General features: G+C 41.5%; 1 protein-coding gene across 1 annotated transcript in view; it reads left to right on the forward strand.

Moving 5' to 3' along the window:
* PTN (pleiotrophin) overlaps window positions 1–20787 on the forward strand; it is a 78960-nt gene that overhangs the window by 50773 nt on the left and 7400 nt on the right. Inside the window, exons 2-4 of the mRNA XM_075050792.1 lie at window positions 3894–3997; window positions 5508–5681; window positions 7998–8159. Of these exons, the coding sequence (XP_074906893.1) occupies window positions 3895–3997; window positions 5508–5681; window positions 7998–8159 (439 nt within the window). The 5' untranslated portion in view covers window position 3894. The remainder of the gene's footprint in view (window positions 1–3893; window positions 3998–5507; window positions 5682–7997; window positions 8160–20787) is intronic.

A 20787-nucleotide genomic window follows, 5' to 3' on the forward strand; every position in this document is an offset into this window, starting at 1 on the left:
GCTGGGATTTGTGTGCTGCAGTCCGTAGGATAGGTGTTTCCCAAAGCAGTTGGTACACTTAGGTGTGTGAACTGTACTCATCACAGCAAGCGAATGACTTAATGAATCATGGTCAGGAGAGATGAGTGTGATTGTAAAATCAGGTTGGGGGCAGTGAGCGATTTGGAGTGGGAGGCTCAAGATCCCCTCAGAAGGTCCTTCAAACTGCAGCCGTAATGTGACTTCTGCCCGACTCTCTTTTGGGTGCTCAACATGCAATTGAACCCATGGATGGATGGTTGATGAACTCATTAATTTTCTGAATGCCTGCCATTTTTTAATTTTCCTTTCATTTTTTTACTCCCAAGCAGAGATTGACTGTGAAATCAACTGTAAGACTGAAGTAATTCCTGTGTCTCCTTTTTGTTAGGAGAAGCTACTTGCTATGGTGCTTTTCAGCTGGGCTTCACTTCTCACCTCGTTACACACTTCATGTTTTCCTAACACTCTCTGTTTTAGTGTTCCACCATTGTTAACTACTTCTTTCTTCTCTCATTCCTGTTCCAGTGCTCTTTCATTATTACTCGCTCTCTTTTTTTGATCTTGTTCCACCTTACCATTAAACTGTTCTAAACTCTCTCTCTTCACCTTTTATATCTTCTGAAGTTTCCTGGAGCTCCCCCCACCCCAAATGTCTCTTTTTCTTCCTTCACTTTTGTTTTTGTCTCTTTCTGTTGGTTGTAAATGCCACTTCCATTTGTTTAAATGCTGCTGTCTTGCTCTGTTTAGGAGCTGTCATACAGGATTTTAGAAATACTTTCCCTTTATGACATGATTTACTTGTTACCATTGCTGTAGATAGAAGGCTTGTTACAAAAATCAAAATGTCGAGGAGGAGTCCATTTTGTATATCGTGAAACACCTGATTTTTTCATTGCTGTTAGTAGTTTTGGCAGTTCTTTAAATCAAAGGTTGAACTGGATATGTTATCACAGAATCTAATGAAAAGGAAAAATTGTCACCTTTGAATTTCAAAAAAAGAAACCAAAAAAGACAAAGTTATTTTCAGTGGAATATATTGTTTTCAAAACCAAGTCCAGTCTGACAAGTTCTTCTCTACATCCATCTTTTTAATGGCCAGCTGAAATATTTGCAAGGAAAACTGAAGATTGAACTCAAACAATAACTGATAGGTTAGATTTTTTGGCCTTCTGAAAAAAAAAAATCTAATATTTAATTGGTACTCTTTATCAGCTGTTTGTAATTTTGTGGGAGCACCTGCCTTTGCTGGTCTATCATGTGCAAAACAATTACGCAGTTTTCTGTAGTCATCCTGATTACATCAAACTCAAGGTGTTGGTGTGGTGTGAGGCAAGGCCTCCATCTGTACAGCATGGCTTTCCACTTGATGGTAATTAATAGGAAAGGCACTTCAGGAAGCAGCCTGGCTCTCTCTGCCAGAGGGATATATGTATCTCTCTCTGCAGGTTGAGTGTTTGCCTTAGACAACTTGGCAAGTGTTTTGGCTGTAGGAAGACCTGGAGTCTTAGGAAAACATGCTATATTAAGGCTCTCTAGGGTTTTTTTTGTTTGTAGGGCTTCTGGAACATTTCAGACTCCAAACCCCAGCTATTTTCCCTGCCTGTTTTGCTGAAAATAACGTCGATCAGATTTGAATTTGAGTCTCTGTCAACTTAATATAAGGCGGCTTCCCTACAGACAGTTACCCGTGGCTCCGGGTGAGTGCCAGCAGCCCGTGGAGTATGTGTGAGCACATCCCAGGTCGCTGGGGCGGGCAGCAGGGATGGAGGAGGGAGCCCCAAGCCCACTGCGGGAGTCCCTTGCGTGCGGTGACATCCTGTGCAGCAAACCCACTGGTGCCGCCTTGCTTCAGCTTCTGACACCCCCCGACAGCACGCTGGGACGGTGTCTTGAGATGGTGGAAGTATTTATCTCTCTTTCCACGTGTGTTTCCACACAAGCTCTTAACTCCCTCCTTCAAGGAGGGATTAGATTCTGGTGAGTCATTTGGACAAGAGGAAGCGAGAAGATAAAATGTGGTGAAAATGGGACGTGAGGTGAGGTGCGGTGCTACTGGTGGTGAAGTTTCTCCAAGGGAAAGGGGCTGAGGGGGAAAGTTTTGTGTTTTAACAGTAATGCAGCTGTGTTTGATTATGGAGAACCAGTTTGAAGTAAGCTGAATAAAAAGTCAGGTTGCATATTTGGTTTTTTTATTGCTTATTTTATTTTGTTTATTTCATTTCCTGTAAACCATGAGAGGCTTTAAGTGGAAACATGTAGCAGAAGAAAGGAAAAAACAAACCCCAGCTCACGCAGCACTCGTGTGCTCTAGCTCTGGGCTCTGAGTTCACTGGAAATACTGGTGGTCCTTTCTTCATGACGGGAAATGGTACTTTCTTTTGGAGTAAACCAAACTGGTGCTAATGACAGCTCTTTCAGAGATTTGAATGCCAGGTCTCTTGCAGTCTTCACATGAACTTTATTTCAACAGAACTATTAAGTTTTCTCATCTGGCTTCTAGCATGACATTAAAGCTGGATACTTAAAAGTCTCTGTGTTTGGGATTCCTCTTCTGTTTTCCATGTCAATTACAATTATGTTGCTTTTGAGCAAGAGGTTGCCAGCAGGGAATACTGAGGAGTGCCAAATTAAATTTTAAATACATTTTGTTCTTTGTTCATGGTGAGAATTAGTTCTCCCCTAAGATTGCTGTGCTCAGCAAAATGAGATCAGGTTGCCTCTAAACTCTCTCTGTAACATTAGTGTAGTTGAGTTTTTAAGGCCATCTTAGTGGTAGCACTGTTGACATCTCCTCGAAGGCTGGTGTAGCATGAATGTCATGGGCCCTGGTTGGAGGAGGAAAAAAAAAAAATGCTGGAGAAACCTTCCATCCAAGCAATCTCTAGTCCACCGTCTTGGTACCCGGCCACCTACTAGAGAGGTGTGTCTGGGAAATGGGGAGGTTGCTTATTTTTAACATATATATTTCTTATGGCCCTGCTTTCCAATAAACAATGCCAAAATGAGACAATGCAAATTATAGCAAAGTGAAAGGGAAATATGTGTGTAAGCCGTTGAAATTGGGCAGCTCTGAATGACTTTTGGCAATTGGCTCATAACTGATGCTTCACCACCAAGCAAATGTTTTTAATTCCTTTTTGTATTTGAATATTTGCTTCTCAAATACAGATTTTGGGTTCATTTGCATGCTATGGATAGCCTCTAGCTGTGTGTGCAAGTCCTATCTCTCTGCCCATTTTGCATTTCAGGCAATTAGCTTAATTTATATTAGGAAGAGATGCTAATTGGAGGGGAAGGAAAAAGTAGGTAGCAACATGCCAATGACAATTAAGATAATAAATCATATATTACCTATATAAGTTTTCATGGAAGAAGCTCTTTTCGGATGTCAGATAAGCCTAATAAGAATTTGAACCCTTGCAAGGTGGACAGTGTAGCATTCCCTGCTTCATGTGAATGGGTAAACTGAAATACAAAGTACATGTTATGTTTAGTTTTACACAATAAATCACTGCCAGAGGTCAGGAAAGAAGAGAGAAGTTCCAGGCCCATCAGGAGCCTCGATTCTCTGACAGGTTTCTAGAAGTTGAGCAATAATTTCTGAATTTTCTGTGGCAAAACTCATCCGTAACATCAGCGATGTAGATCAGGACTTGGTACACAGGCTGGAAAATAATTGTTAAAAGTCTTTGTATTCTCTCTGGAATGAAGATAATTGCCCATTCTGCCACTGGCTAATTATGTTTGACCTGCTTGTGTCTTGTGGCCCTGAAGCACAGCTTCCCAAAAATACTGTAGCTACACTTCAGATGGTGTTCCACTTTTTACAGTCTAACCGGCCTTTTTTTTCTCTCTCTCTCGTTAATCCCTAGAATGCAACAACAGCAACGTCGAATGTTCACAGCTGCCCTCCTGGCACTTGTTTTCATTCTGGCAGCTGTGAGTACCACTGAGGCTGGCAAAAAAGAGAAACCAGGTAAGGTCCAGTGTAATTCAGAGTTAATCCCCAAGATAGATTGCATGTGTGGGAGAATGTCAAATGCCTCTGGTTTTGTTATAAAATTCAGGTCATTCGTTAACCTTTTGACATACAGGGTAGGGATTTGTGGCTGTGACATGTTGTTCTGTGTTGAATAGGAAAACAGAAAGTAGTTTCCATGAAAGCTGGCAGCTTAATAGCCCCAGAGACCAGAGTCCTTAGCTTATCACAGAGTGGGTATTGCAAGGCAGCTTAAAATTTGCTCTGGGAATAGGTTCATGCTTGACTTAAGGAGAACCAAACAGGAGTGATGAAAGAGTAGTTATCACGTCGCTCGTTCAGTGTTGTATATGACAATGCTACGCCAATGCTGCGTGATGTGGAAATCCTCCGACAAAGAATTGAACTAACTCGCTGCTACAGATAGACAGCCAGACATCCAGCGGTAATTGCTTTCTGTCACTGATGAACTCGGACCTCATTATAGGAGAGACAGGCCTGGGGTGGAAAATTCGTATCTATCAAACCCAGTTTTGACGTTTTTTAGGGAACACATCTTTTGGTGTTTTTCTTAAGGTCTTATTATTTACAGGCTACTTACACACCAGTTAATATGACCTATGAGTCTATCAGAATTAGTGTTCCCATTAAAAAAACAAAGGTGTTTCTAACCATTGTGGCTGTATGGAAATATGAGAAAATGTGAACATAAATATATAAGAGCTAGAAGGAAAATAATTTTATATAAGGTTATTTAAAGTTACTTGTGATGTTTTGGGGGCCTAACTAATTATTTTTGTGAACCTTTGGGTTTGATAACATTGCTGTCTTTTCTCATCAGACTTGGGTATAAGGATCTAAATGAAATCATGATCATTACTTACACCCCTGACCAGCAAACCCACCTGTATTAACAGCATTTTGAGTACAGTTGTCCGTGTAGTTTTTTCTTCCCCTTTGGAGTTTTGGTCACATTCTGACATAAAATGTGTCATGGTATAGCAAGTGAGAAGTTTGTATCCCACAGCTGTTCCCTGGAGGTGCTCAAATCCTCTGATACACAATGTCAACACGTACATTTCTAATCTGTATAGTGTGTAGTGCTTCAGTTGGAACTGAAAATATTTGCATGCCATCAGCTACTGGAGGCAGAGGAGTGTCCTTTCCGAGTGAGCCCTCCTGCATATTTTGGTCAGTGATCCCTGGGGGTTTCTAGATGATTCCTTGTTTTGAAGATGAGAATCCACTTAAGAATAGCTAAGTGGACTAGTAGACATGGTAGTGGGACTAAATTTGAATAACGCACCTTGCTTTGGAGTGAAAGAGGCTGACCTGTCTCTGCAGAACTGCGAAGAGGATGCCAGACCTTTTGCTTTTGAAGCAATTGTTTTATGAATGTCTCCCTTATTCACTCTGTGACTGTGTAGTTAAGTTTAGGGAACTCCTCCATAGGCTCTGGGTACTGACCACTTCTCTTGCTTGGGTTTGGTTCCTTGTCTTCATCCAGAGAAAAAGGCGAAGAAGTCTGACTGTGGGGAATGGCAGTGGAGTGTCTGCGTGCCCACCAGCGGTGACTGTGGCCTGGGCACGCGTGAGGGCACTCGCACTGGAGCTGAGTGCAAACAAACCACCAAGACTCAGAAGTGTAAGATTCCCTGCAACTGGAAGAAGCAATTTGGAGGTAAGCATCGCTCTCTCAAGGGATTTGCTTTGGTTTTTACTTAGGTGTGGAGAAGGAAGCCTGTATTTTCTGCTTAGGTCTGCAGATGTCCTGGTGAAGGGGCTACTTCTGTATTTCATAGAATCATAGAATCATTTAGGTTGGAAAAGACCTTCAAGATCATTGAGTCCAACCATCAGCCATGCCCACTAAACCATGTTCTGAAATGCCTTGTGTACGCACTTTTTTAATATATCCAGGAACGGTGACTCAACCGCTTCCCTGGGCAGCCTGTTCCAATGCCTGACAGACCTTTCAGTAAATAAATTTTTCCTAATATCCAATCTAAACCTCCCCTGGCACAACTTGAGGTCATTTCCTCTTGTCCTATCACTTATTACTTGGAGAAGAGACTGACACCCACCTTGCTACAACCTCCTTTCAGGCAGCTGTAGAGAACGATACGGTCTCCCCTCAGCCTCCTTTTCTCCAGGCTAAACAACCCCACTTCCCTCGGCCACTCCACATAAGACTTGTGCTCCAGGCCCTTCACCAGCTTCGTTGCCCTTCTTTGGAAACGCTCCAGCACCTCAATGTCTTTCCTGTAGTGAGATGCCCAAAACTGAACACAGTACTCAGATGCAGCCTCACCAGTGCCCAATACAGGGGGACAATCACCTCCCTGCTCCTGCTGGCCACACTATTTCTGATACAGGCCAGGATGCCGTTGGCCGCCTTGGCCACCTGGGCACACTGCTGGCTCGTATTCAGCCGGCTGTCAACCAGCACCCCCAGGTCCTTTTTCTGCTGGGCAGCTTTCCAGCCACTCTTCCCCAAGCCTGTAGCGCTGCATGGGGTTGGTGTGACCCAAGTGCAGGACCTGGCACTTGGCCTTGTTGAACCTCATACAATTGGCCTCAGTCCATCAATCCAGCCTGCCCAGATCCCTCTGTAGAGCCTTCCTACCCTCCAGCAGATCAACCCTCCCTCCCAACTTGGTGTCATCTGCAAACTTGCTGAGGGTGCACTCGATCCCCTTGTCCAGATCATTGATAAAGATATTAAACAGAACTGGCCCCAGTAGTGAGCCCTGGGGAACACCACTTGTGACCTGCCACCAACTGGATTTAACTCCATTCACCACAACCCTCTGGGCTCGTCCATCCAGCCAGTTTTTCACCCAGCTAAGAGTACACTCATCTAAGCCATGAGTCACTGGCTTCTCAAGGAGTATGCCATGAGAGACCGTGTCAAAGGCCTTGCTGAAGTCCAGGTGGACAACATCCACAGTCTTTCCCTCATCCACCAGGCGGGTCAGCTGGTCCCAGAAGGAGATCGGGTTGGTCAGGCAGGACCTGCCTTTCATGAACTCATGCTGACTGGGCCTGATCCCCTGGTTGGCCCTTTCAAGTTCATTGCAGCTAGAACATGTAAGGCATCAAAAGGCAGCTTCTTCAGAACAAAGCAGCTCCTCTGTAGAGAGTCCATGTAACCTACTTACTGTTAACTCAGTGTTCCAGCAGTGTGTTTAAATCTTCTTTCCTGTGGTGTACAACCCTATTTAAGGCAGCATGTAAGTGTCGTGTGTTCTCTCACAGCTGTGAATCTCTGTGATGGTTACTATAGGCTTTACGTGACCTTGCAATGTGCGATTTGCAGCGTGGAGCATAGGTGGCTACCAATGTGTGTATTGAAAGGAGTGAATGAATACCAGTGTATTTCATCTATATTATTCGGTTCAGAAGGTTCATCTATAACAGTTCAGAAAGATATGTCAGATCTGTCCTGGACAAGATGTCTGTCAAGGACTCAGATCTGATTAGTCTTGCAAACTTGGCTTTTTTTCTAGTAAACTGCTTGTATGGGTTTGACATCATTGTGACCTTACCAAGGCAATCAGTGCAGCAGTTTCAGACTTGACAAGTTCATAGTTGCGCATACATTCTTGAAACTATTCACTCCTTATTTGGTAACCTTTGTCATTGCACAAATAGAAGAATGACCATATAGAATGTGAATGACGTTTTCCACTGCTGCTGTTTCTTTTTTTTTAATTTGTTGTCTATCTTCATAGTTGTATGCATTTTCTTTTATGTGACAATAATACTTATGCAAAAGCAAGAGGATTCCATTTTAAAGTTGTTTTTTTTTTAGGGGAAGACTGCAATTATCACTCCAAATTATCTTTAAAATTTTCTTGGGATTCCTTTCTTCAGTTGCATGATCCTTTTGTCTACAAGCACTGGCTGTCCATGATATCCTATTAGACTCATAACATTTTTGTTTTCACACTCAGTCATTCTGGTTTAACTATTGCCATTTATTTACTCATTGCAGCAGAGTGCAAATACCAGTTCCAGGCCTGGGGAGAATGTGACTTGAATACTGCCTTGAAGACTCGAACCGGGAACCTAAAGAGAGCCCTTCATAATGCTGACTGCCAGAAGACTGTCACAATCTCAAAGCCCTGTGGGAAGCTTACCAAACCCAAACCTCAAGGTAAATTCCATTTACTGAAAGCTGCACACCAGTTCATTTAAATCACTGGATTTGTGATGTCACATGTGCTTCAGTGGGAACTCAGTAGTACAGGAGATTGTACTTTTTGTGGCCTTTCCTCAGTTCTGCACTGCTCCTGTCTCTCAGCGGTCAGGCAGACAATATTCCTGAGTTGTATAATCAGGGCAGTCTCACACACAAGAGGTAAACTGAAGATTAGAGCTCCAATTTTAACCTTAGATGACCTGTACTGCTACCAGTTTGCTGATGTGGCTTCCAGAGTACAGATGCTTTTCATAACTCACCTGTTGACAGGAATAGACCAATAATAACATGCAAAAATGTTTCCTGATAAAGACACCTTTTGTTTGGTACCAAATAATGACTAGTTGAAAAAAGGACTGCTTTCCTTCTGGATGGGTAGTATTGAAGGGATGTTCTGCTCACTGCATGCTGAAATATGTAGATATTCTGCACTCTTGGGGTTGTATATTCTTTATTCAAAGACAGCAGGAAGGAGAGTACAGAATATATATGTCTTATTTAAATGCAAGTGACAGTGTAATTCCTAGTACACAGAAAGGCATATGCCCTGCATTTGTGTTTCCAGGTGTCCCTTAGACAAACTTATTTTCTTTCTAATCATTAAAGCCTTTTAATGTACTCTTTTGTTGGAGTAGCAGGTGTTATCTGCGTAGGATGATTTATAGTGCGAGCTAAAACTGTGAGATCTTGTTTGAGATACAGAAGTAATGTGTTTAAGTGGATTATACAAGCTATGCTACCCTGGCATTTGTTTGCTTAAAACCTGCTAGGTTTTAACACATTCCAGGCTCTGAATACTTAGATAATTATAAAAATAAATGTGATTAGGAGTGACAGGTGCAACGGGGATGAACAATTTTCAAATTGTGGGTGGTGGTGCACCATTGATCTGAGGAGTACCTGCAGGTGGCCTGCTCTGCTTGTGCAACCACAGACATGTCTGATGAAGTTACAGACGCTTTCTCTGTGTGTGCGTGCATCCATCTGCTTTGCAGTCAGTACAGCTGTAACTGGTCTTACTTGCACATCATGCGTGGAGTTATCTGATAAGTGCTGAGTCTAGAACCTGTGTAGATAATGACAAGCTGTGAAACAGAAAGGATACAACTAGATTTTCAGAGACCAGCTGACTTGGTTGAGTTGGCAGCAAGAAACACCTTCATTTGGGGATGGAAGTGACTGGGTGGGAATGCAGGAAGGGCTCTGAGCTGTGTGTTTTTATTGCTTATTAGTTTTGGGAGAAGGACTTTTTTGTGTTGGTTTTTTTTTTTTTTTTTTTTTTTTTGAGTAAGTTTCCATGCCTAACTGGCATTTGGGAGTTTATTGAATGAAGCTTCCTATTGTGCTGCCAGAAGGTCTCTGCCGCTCGAGCCACTAGTACTCCTCTGCCTTGTTCTGCTCCCGCTGAGTCAATATATTCTATCAATGGCTGTCAGAAGAGGGGAGAGGGAGACAAAGCAGAGCGTTGATGCAGCATCATTTTGTGAGAGCAATGCTGTTGGGTGGTACAGGGTCTTTTTCAAGCTATAGTTTTAAAGGCAGAGCTTTGTAAAATTGCTGGACTGGAGTTAACTTTAACTGATTCTATTTATGAGTGAGTTATAACTGAAACTGAAACTTGGATTGGGACTGACTGCAGCAAACATAGTTATGTGGTTTGACTTAATTAGGAAACCTGACTTCGTTTGATTTGAAGGAATGCAAAAGGAGAAAATAGGTACAAACTTAGGTTTGTGATCATAATAACTGTGGGCAGAAATTCTGCTCTCCTGATTTATGTTAGAAATCTCACGGCATCTTCCTGCATGCCACCTGCTCGTTCATCTGCTGTTGGCATTAGTAGAAGCAACACACATGGAAGTCATGCTTGCAGCCTGCCTGGGCCCTGAGCTAAAGATAAGAAGTCCATATTGCAAATCTGTGGGTATAACTACATGGGAGCTACACCGGACAGTGTGTTGGCAGCAGTAGGAGGAACTAGAGTAAGAAATCAGGTCAAGAAGATTAGTCCTGTGTGAAATGTTGTGCCCTACTGAACTTTATTTCTGAATTAAATATCTGAGTGCTGACATGTTAGCTGGAATAAGAATATTTGTTTTCTTCCTGAGGTGAAGGAAATTACAGGTTGGAGGTAAGTCCCCACCCACATCTAGATAAAGGAAAAATAAAGCTGTATGCAATCTATAGTTAGAATAGGACTCAATTTAATTCTTTGGAGATGAGAAGTAAGATCTAGATTATTGTCTGAGCACTTGGAACAGACTGCAGGCTCTCTTTTCACATATAGCTTTGCATCAATAGCTCAAGACTACAAGAGAAAAAGCATATGATACATTGTTTGGAAGCAGCAATTTTTTCTGAGGCAGTGTTGCATAAGGTCTGTACTGATATGCAGCTAGACCTGTAAATGCTGATCCAGTGCCGTCGGTTCCTACTGTGATTGCCTGGAGTAGCAGGGCAGTGGCTCTCTGGCATTTGGGAGCTCTGGCAGCAGAATAGTAAGTGAGGAGCTTATTGACTACAGGAGTCCGTCCTACTGCTAAATGGTTACCTTTCTGTCTGGTGTGTGCTTCAAGAGCTGCATCACTGAATACATCTCTGACAGTGATAGGTTGGGAGTACCAAAAGCAGATGTGAACTGACTGAGAATATTGCACTGAAAAATACTAGTATATTCAGAAAAAGGGCTGTTTTCATGATTTTCTTGATTAACGCCCTTCCTGTGCACTGAAATTTTCCTTCTATTAGGTGGTGTTTGTAACCTTTCCATTCCATCACTTTTCCTTTTGATTTCATATTGTAAATGGGGTGAGTAAAGGCCCCTATTTAGCTTCTCCGATCAATTGTAGTTTTATATATCTTCTGCTACTTTTTGTCACTTGCCATCTTTTAAGGCTAAAACCTCCGACTTAAGTATTTTGTTGTATAACAATTTATCCATGACAAGAATACTCTCTGCTGGACTTACCTAGATTCCTTCTATTATTACAAAATCATTTGTGAGATTAAGAGACTGGACTGTACACAGTATTCTAAGCATGTCCTCTACAGATTTGTGCTGAAAAAGAAAAGATTGTTGTAATACTTCCTTTATTGTTCATTACAGCCACTAAATAACCTAAATATGTTTTTCTTTTGATCTCTGTTTGCATGTGGAGTAGATATCTTTATCTGAGACCTTCACAATTCTCCCTAACTCTTAAATTTTTTTGAAAAAGTTAAATAATCCGGTTAGTTAAGAACCCAAGAAGGTGTGTCGGTAAAACAGATTATTTCATCTAGGCTTGCCCAATGAGTATTGTGTATCGGGTTTCACGTGACACATTTGCTTAGTGTGACTTGGTGTCTGAGGTTCCTCCTTAACTTCTCTGTTCTTTGAGAAAAATGCAAATAAATTGATGTTATCTGTAACTGCTGCTCTCCTGTTGCCATTCCACCTTTCCTGCTCATGAACATGCAGCAACTTTGCTGACAGGATGAATTCTGTGTCTCTCCCCTCCTCTTACCTAACTTTTTCAAAGATGACTACTATTTCATAGGCGTTTGATCTATGCTTAACAGAAAGGAAAATTATACCTGCAGAAAAATCCCAAGGGTTATCATTTTTCAGATTTGCTGATAAAAGTATATTTTGGTTTTCCAGGAACTTCTATGAGCTGTGGCAAAACTTCTGCTAAATTAAACCAGGAGATACTAATTAACTTTAGGAATCAATGCCTGTCTCATAAACTGGTGATCTAAGTGTTCTTATGGATTTGTTTTATCATTAGTCAGCATTTATGGAAAAGCCTTAAAATCTCTTTGAAGCACTCTCATTTTGGAAACTAACAAAAAAAAAATTGTATTTTTTCCTTATTAGCAACTGCTTTGTCTCAGTATTTTTTCTTCTGAGCATCTGACTCTAAGTATGGCTTGTAGTCTGTGACATTTGGTCATTTTGGATCTCACTGCTTGCAAGGGGAGAATTATTATAGAAACTCTGCTGTGTAATGAATTTAAGGGGGAGAGCAGATGATGAATCAAGAATTTGAATTTTATCTGAATATCTAATGAGCTCTTTTCTCCATAGCTTTGCTGAGGTGTTCTCAGACTGGAAGACAATAGGTTGGTCCTGGGCTGCTGTGCTAAAGTGTAGTTAACACAGGATGAAAACTGTCGTTCATTCTTGAATATTGTGTATTTGGACAGAGAGATTGTCAGCAACGTGACAGTGATATCCCAGACACCATGGTTTGTGTATTTAGTACACAAATGAGGTCATGAGAAAGCCTGTCACAAAGGCTGGAAAGGATGAAAGGATAATTTTTATCACAAAATCCCAGTGGAGGCAGCCATCTCTCCTCTAGCACACACAATTGCATATTCTAATCAGTGTCTGCAAGGCTAGGATATGTTCAAGGTCTCCCTAAACTATCTTGACAGATGTGAAAGACTCAGGCACTTCTGTCGAGTGGCTGCTCTAATGGCCAACTTGCACTGAAGAGCAGAAAACGCTTCCGACATAGTCCATCTGGCCTACTTCACAGCCACCCAAACTTGATTGATGGTTGTTCGGGTTCCAGCCAGCCAGAAAGTAAAAGAATGGAGTATTGTCAGGATTCAGGAAACATTTTGCTTTAACCGCTGAGAGAGGAGGAATTTATTTTTATTGAGCTGGGTTGCCTGATAGGCTTTATTTCTTTTTTCGCTCTTTCTGTCACTCTCATTCTTCCTCTCTCTCTCCCCATAACTCTTGTACTTTTAGCTATTTATTCTTCTGATTAAGATAAAATTAAATAGAATAGGCAGTCTGCCTGTTCTTTCTGCAATGTACCCTTCATTTTTTGAATTATGCTCCTTTCTGGTAACTTTTTCACCCGGCTTGCTTTAGTTCTTTTTAATAAATCTCCCCTTCCAACTTTTTATCAATTTTACAGTATATCTGATCTATGAGTTACTTTATCCTGGCTCAGCTCAGTCCTTGCCACATAGGAAAACAATTCCAACAAAGGTTGGCAAACATTAACACTGCTTACACCACTGTTGTCTTTAATTGAGGTGGCGTCCACAGATCACATCCTCCAATACGCAGTATTTGGAAAGGTTTCTTACATGGAGGCAAGACCTACCCAAGTTGTTAATGGCTGTAATCTCTTTCCTGTAATGCAGATCAGGTGTAGCATTTGAAGGTCTAGCAAGGTGTCAGTGCAGTTCCCTGTGTTTGGCATGGTGTGCGTGCTACTGCAGTGGAGGAAAGACTGTGGTCTGTGTGTTTTTAATAATTTCATATTGTTTGAAGAGCTTTACTTAAAAGTTTAGTGAAATACAAATCATCTGCACTACATTGTTTCTTTCATCTAGCAATCTTTACAGGCAGCAATTAGCTAATCCTACTGTCACTCCTTGGAGCTGAGGAAGTACAATTTAAAGAAAAGTAGTAATTGAAAGTCAGAAAGTCAGAAAATTATTTTCCAGGTTGACACAGTGGCAGTGGCAGTCCAGGCACTCAGCTAGGTGCTGTTGACTCTTGGCTTCATGCTCTGACTAGTAGCTACAGCTCCCTTTTACCCTAGTCTGCAATTACAATTATCGGAATGTGACGATTTACTTAAGGAGAGTGCCTGCACTGCAATCTTTAATTAGGGTCTTTGGTTTTGACGTTACTAATCTCAGTGGACTTAAGGCAGTGTTTGACACTGACTTACCTTGTGTCTTCTTAGGGAGCTTAGTGTCAAAACCAAAGAGCTGGACTTTTGTTAACGAGCAGGTATATCCCTGTCCTTACTTTGGTGCCAGGAGCAGAAAACGACAGCACTACAGTGACAGCCTTGATTTCTACGTGCAGAGAAGACATCTTACTCACAGTGCACTGCCAGGACAGACTGACTGCACTTTGGCAGGATGACTTGGCTGCTAGCTGTTTCAAGGAGCTGACGGTGATGTTGTCTGAATGAATTGCTCTCCTGATAACGCACCTATTCATTGCTCAGACAAACTAGGTGATGCACTGAGGAAAAGGACCACCTGCAGCCCACTCCATTTTGCGTGTTGGACAATCTGCTTTTTCCGGGGTGCACTCCCTCAACTTTGCCTTTGTGCAGCAATAAAATGTCTGCTTCTAAAGACTAGCTGGAGGGGACATGGGGAGAAGAAATTACTTGTTCCGACTACGATTTTCTTTTGTTTGAAAGATGCCGGTGTTTTGGCATCACACTCGTGCTGTATCTCCCTCTTCAGGTTTCAGAATTCCCCATCTTTAATGTAACTCATTAGTCGTGCAGGCATGCAGCTAGCGTAATAATTAGTATTACAGGAGGCATAATAATAGGATCTGCTCAAACTAATTAGATATAAAAATGAGGGATTTTCTCGTATTAGGAAACAGCTGTGATAGTTAAACAAAAACCTGAAAGGCAAAATGGGGAGGTTTTTCTCTTGGTCTAAAGGATGAGGCAGGTTTATTGAAGAATGGCCTCTGGCACTGACCAGGAGCCTGCAGTGAAATACAGTGATCTGAGCCCTGCGGGGCAGACACTGGCAGTGGGTGCCCGGTGGGAACAGCATAGCTGGCTGTTATTATTGTTGCTATCGTCATGATTATTTGTATTGCTTGAGTGCCCAGAGGCCCCAGCTGAAAAAGAGTGCCATTGTACTAAGCACTGCATAAACATTGTGAGAGACAGTTCTGTCATGAATAATTTATGCCTTATGGAGCTGAGAAATGTGAAAACCAAGAGAAGAAACAGTGGTCCAGAGGGGTGAGACTGGGTACTAAAGCTTGGTTGTGTTTCCCTGTGCCCCTTGCTAGTCTGAGGACAAGGCTTGTTATTTCAAGATGAAGTAAAACTCACTGGAAACTTTAGGCTCTGGGACACATCTCTGTGATTTGGCTCCTGCTGCCATAACATGAGGAAATAAGGTTTTTCTCCATTTAAGTGGGACCAAGAGTAAGCCATATAAGAAAAATAAGCACAATGATGGTTACAGTGTGGACTAGCCTCAAGCTGCTAGTCAGGTGCCAGTGCAGTCCATAACTAATAAAGTTCGGATGTCTTTAATGGTGTTTTTTCTGCTTCCATTTCCTTATGTTTCTTGGAGGCTTTGCACTGTATTCTTCCTTGAGACTGCTTTTGTACCTTTGAAAAATTACACTGTTTGGATAAATAATTTGAATGTATCATCAGGTCATAACATAATATCAATCTGACTGACACAGCCCTGATTCCAGGGAGCACGAAGTGCTTGTAGGAGAGGGAGAAAGAATTTTGTCTTTTAAAAAAAGTATTTTTCAGTTTTTAGTTGTCCTGCAGCTTTTACAGGTGTTTTTCAAAAGAAAAGGTTGGGAATTTTCATGGGCAACCTAGACCTCCATGTTTTCTCACCCCCTGGTTTGTATTTCTGATTATTTTTTTTTTCTGTGCTGGCCCAAAAGATGAAAAACTGGATGTGATAAATGTTCTTGTTTAACCCTCTTGTGCCTGCAGGAGTTTCTTCTAGGGTTTAATACAGACCTTTGTGGGTGAAAGTTTAAATAGCCTCGTGTGTGCCAATTCTGTTACATGCTCATTGTCTCACTTTCCTGGCTTGCAAGAGCAGTCCAGCCTCCTTGGCATTAGTCAGTGCCCTTGAGCCACGAAAATGCCTGAAGCTGTGGGACTTGCTGTGATAAAAGATACACCATCAGCAAATGTTTACACTCATTACTGTTCCCAGCAGTGAAACAGAGAGAAAGCTCTGTTCCTTCCTTTCTGTCCTTTCCTTTCCTTTTCTACTTCTTCACTTCCTTTCCTTTCAAGCTTTTTTCCTCCTTCTTTATCCCTCCATCTCATTTTCCATGTCACTATCTCTCTATCTTTTCTTCTGTCTGTGCTTACTGTGAAAGTTTTGCAGGCAACTTTTCAGAGTGTGGAGTACTGAGGGTAGATCTGTTCTGGGGCACGTGCAGAAAGCACAACTGAGAAATGTGTGTGCCTGGTTTTCAAAAACTAACTAAATAAAATAGGGTCTCTATTCACAGTTTATCACAAATAACTTTCTGCTAAAAAACTATTTATATATAATATATATATTTATATATGATATAGATCTTCGTTTGACATATAAACTGCCTCTATGTGTGATCTTTTTGCTGTAGAGGTACATGCCAAACTCCAAATGGATTATTAATACTTTTTGTTGTCAGCAGTCTCCTGCAGACATGTGAATGCAGAGAGTGAACTCTGAATGTATCAGTCTGTGCCTGCACCTGTCTCGCTGGCATTAAGAGGGATCTTCTGTACAGCACAGACAGAGGGCTGAAGAGCCAGCTGGGACTGGGTCCCTCTTGTGCTGAGCACAGAACATGACAAAGAACAGTAAGAAAGTCCACACCCTACAGAAGCAGCAGTACAAATGTACCAGAGGGAGATGCGAAAAAGCAAACAGAAGAGCAAAGTGAGCTACTTTGGGAAATCACTTTCCAGTTACCGGACGCCTTCAGCAGTCTCCAGTTGCAAAACAGGCTTTGCTTGAAAAGTTTATCCCTTGCAATCTTCTGAATACTTACTCTTAAGACTAACATCTTAGATACATGTGACCCAGATGTAAAGAAAATGAGATGAAACTTTCCTCATCTTTGTCTTTGGGCCATTAGACCATCTAGCAAAATCAGAAAATGTGTGTATCTTTGTGGTCTTTTGTGTGCCTGTGCCTAGGCGATTTTGAAACTTTTTCTCCCGAATATTTGAATGAAGAAAATCACCAAAACAAAACCTTTCTGATGAAAATCCTCGGTTTCAAAAAATGACCTCTTTAAAAAAAAACTCCCTGTAATTCCGGGCTAGTTTAAGTAAGGATGTTAAAGGAAACATTTCTAACATCTTACATCTGTACGTCAGGTTCAAGCAACGGCTTCTGACTGTTTAAGATTGTTTCAGAGCTTTGCACCTAGTTTTAGAATAAATAGGATTAATTTTTCCCTGCATTTATTTCTTTTTGCAATTCCAATGAGAAAGAAAATGAGTGAAACTTTTTCCATGAGTGGCTCTTTGGCCCATTTCTTTGTCCGATATGTTAGTGTTTGTTACAGGCATAAATCTAGCTGTTCCCCATTCATAACACACATTGCGGCATGCCTTCCTGGGTTATACGGGGTAGCTGCACCCTTCAGGTTTGAATTGGGTCCATCTTGTGTTCAACTGGGAACAAATCCAGGTCTATCCAAAATGGAAATTTAGCAAAGTGAGAAGCACAACAAAACCTGCTGGACAGGAGTGACTGGAAGAATGGAGAAATTGAGAAACACTTACAGACAACAAGAGAAAGTCATTAAACAGCAAAGAGCTGAAGTATAGGGGATATAATCAATTGTAATACATTAATGAAGTAAAAGTCACATCAAAGTCATAGATTCATTGGAGTCTTGTCTTCTACTGCTCTTTAGCTAGTGGATTATTGCTTTTTTTTTTTTCCATCCAGTAGAACTATGTTGCTCAAAAAGGCTTTTCAGAAGAATTAATTTTGGAACTCACTTGCTATTGTAATATAGTTTTTCCTTCTAAACCATTTGGAATACATGAATGCTGTATATAGTGCAGGAAAATAGGAGGAAAAGGAATTAGATGGCCATGAAAGGTTCTCTTTTTCTAGAAGCAGAAGAAATACTATATTTGAAGAGTATGTCAGAAATCAAGGGATTTGTTTCTGCAGTCGTGGAAATCACAAGATAGTACAGTTTCTCTTCCTAGAGAGCAGGGTGAACCTCTTTAGGCTAAGATTTTTTTTCACCAAGGGATAAAATCCTTGGCTTCATCAAAGCCAAGACAGCTCCCTTCCACTTGGCTTAGCATTTCATCCCCCAAATTCAGAAGTTCCTTGCAACCAATGGCACTGTTGCCCTGCCCCACCACAGCAACCAAGTGCTTTGGAAAATTTGCCCCAATAAGAGGTAGAGAGCCCTTTAGAAAACCTGCCTTCCTCTATACTCAGTGGGACTGAGTGCTGGTTCCTGGGAAAACTGTGTCCTGAAGACCTGGTATTGAAATTCTTCACTCTAACCTTCCATCAGCACAGCTTTTGCTATTTCAAATGATTTATATTGCTTTTGGGGACACTGCTTGACTTTTATATGCAGGAGTTCAGCAGTGCCATGAGTGAATCGTTACCTTCTTCTCAACAAATAAAAATAAATGCCTGCAAATCTCGGTTTACAAAGCTTGGCTTCTGTTAAAATGTAATTACCTCCCTTTTGTGCCTTACACATTAAGAGTGGCTTCAAATGGTGTGTGGCTCCTGTTCAACATAATTACTTTCCTTCGCTGCTTGCATAGTAAGAATGAGGCTCTGGTATAAAGATGACTATTTAAAGAGGGCTGCTGCCATTCCAAATTGCATAAAGAAAGTTCTGCTTATCAAAGCCATTTGTTTACTCGGTAAGATTCTCACTGGAATTTTTGTTACCAGTCATCATGGACCCACAGAAGAGGGTGCAGTGCTAATCCATGACCACTACACCTTTTAATCCTGCGCATAATTCTTAGGCATATGACTATTTATAGGGTTATTCAGGTGATGTATGATTAGGTAATCCAGTGTGTGTGCATCGACACACTTCACTCTTGCAGGGGTATTGGTACAACACTACATGGGTGTTTTTATCTTGCTGGAAGTGCCCTGGGTTCCAGGGGAGAGCAGGATGGATGGGTGTGCAGTGCTTGGTTGCTGCACTCTGCCAAGTATTCTGAATTTGCTCTTTGCGTGTGCCCTGGTCCAAGATCCTGGCCTCCATCTGATCCAGAGCGCTGCTAGGCAGCCTCTCACTGTGGGATAAAAGGGAAGGAGGAAAGTATGCGCTGTAAACCAGACACAAAAATTGAGGACTGTTTACTTGGGGAAGGGAAGCATTGGCAGACCAAGTGATCAGGGTGATATGTATCCCAGTGTGGTTGTGTGAGCTGACCTGACAGTATGTCATAAAAGTCGAAATAGTAGTGTAGGGTGAAGAGAGATGAGGACAACAAAAGCCTGAATGACACAGATGCAAAGACTAGGTTGAGCAATAAGAAAACATGAACAAAGTACATCTTAAAGCAACTTTATACTTTGTTAGCCATGGACATACGGTAGTCTGTAGCTTGACCATAGTCAAAGCAGGTGGAGGATAGCTGTGAACAGACTTGTGCATGAAAGTATGAACAGCAAATATGGGAAATATTTAAGCAGTTTTCTTTTTCTCTTTTTTTTTTATATTAACACAGCTCTGGGGGTGCATGTTATTTCATGAAACAAATGTGCTTTGCATCACTACATCTTACCTGTCCGAAAGGTCAAGGTGTGGTGGTGTGAGTACCTTTAATATGAGAGGAAATACATCCCACACATGAGGGTTTTACTGTGCTGAGGCAAAAAGCAGAATCACTTGTCTTGGTAGGTAGACTGGTTTAGGAGTTTGGGTGACATGCAGATTATCACAAGGTAGACAACAGGGAGGAACTGAGCTTTTGCTAACAGGAGCAGATAGAGACCCACAGGGGCCAAGTGCAAATGAATAAACAGTGGGTTGTCTGGTACCTCAAGTCAAGTGAGGATGGGGACCTGGTGTGATCACATGACTCCAGACCAAAACGTTTTCTTGGTGATGACTTCACCCGTACCATGCACGTACTCTTCAGTAGAGTCCTTTTAGTAGTCTGCCCACATTCATATGTCTCCTTTGCTTTTAGTAAATTTAGTTGAAGTCTGCAGAGTGCCTTTCTCCTTGTGCTGGGTCTAAATAGATTTTACGGATTCAAGTGCTGGTCTGATTGATAAAATGCTGCTGCTTCTTTCAGAGAAAGCAGTACTGGGGAGGAAGAGAGAGAGTGAGAGAAAGTGCAATCAATACAGAGTCCAGGAGGGTCAGTGATACAGAGGGAAAATTAGAGGAAGTAGAGGATGTGGGTGAAAGAGGATAGGAGGGGAGACAGAAAATTTGTAGGGGGAAAAAAGCTTTAGCTGAAAGCAAATTAGATATTAACTTAATGAAAAATGACATTTTGGAACAACGGGCTGTAAGATAGTGCCAGATTCTGTGAATGGCTCCAGACTGCGGGCATGCATACACACACGCGCGCACACAAACAGACACACATAGAAAGGCAGGGGAAAAAAGTAATAGTACATTTTCAAATGAAAGCAAATTATTTCTTGTTTCAAATTATTATCCCTTTAAATGTTAAGCAATGTTTTTAAGGGAAAGAGATTTTACAGCAGATTATGTGACTAAACATGAAATAGGCATTTTATCTTGCTTTGACTAAAGGATTATTTGAAACAATTTTTGTCTTGTTGAAAAAGATGAAGAAAAAAGATGTTGTTTTGAAACACTAACAAACAGGAAAAACAACTGTCAGAGAAATGTGATAACCTAAGTCTCCCTTCTGCTGAAGGTACCCTGGCCCTATCCATAGCTGAAAGATGTCAGTGTAGTTCCCTTGGCTTTAATGCAAGTAAGCTGGTTTTACCAGAGCTGATGATTGCTTGACTGTCGATGCTATGCAAACTGGTCAGAGAGAAAAGAATCATATTCACAAAGAAGAGTACCACCTTAAGGGCCAAGTGCTTGTCTTCTCATTCACGGTGATATTTG

Source organism: Buteo buteo, chromosome 19 (assembly GCF_964188355.1).
Source record: "Buteo buteo chromosome 19, bButBut1.hap1.1, whole genome shotgun sequence".
Classification (NCBI taxonomy): domain Eukaryota; kingdom Metazoa; phylum Chordata; class Aves; order Accipitriformes; family Accipitridae; genus Buteo; species Buteo buteo.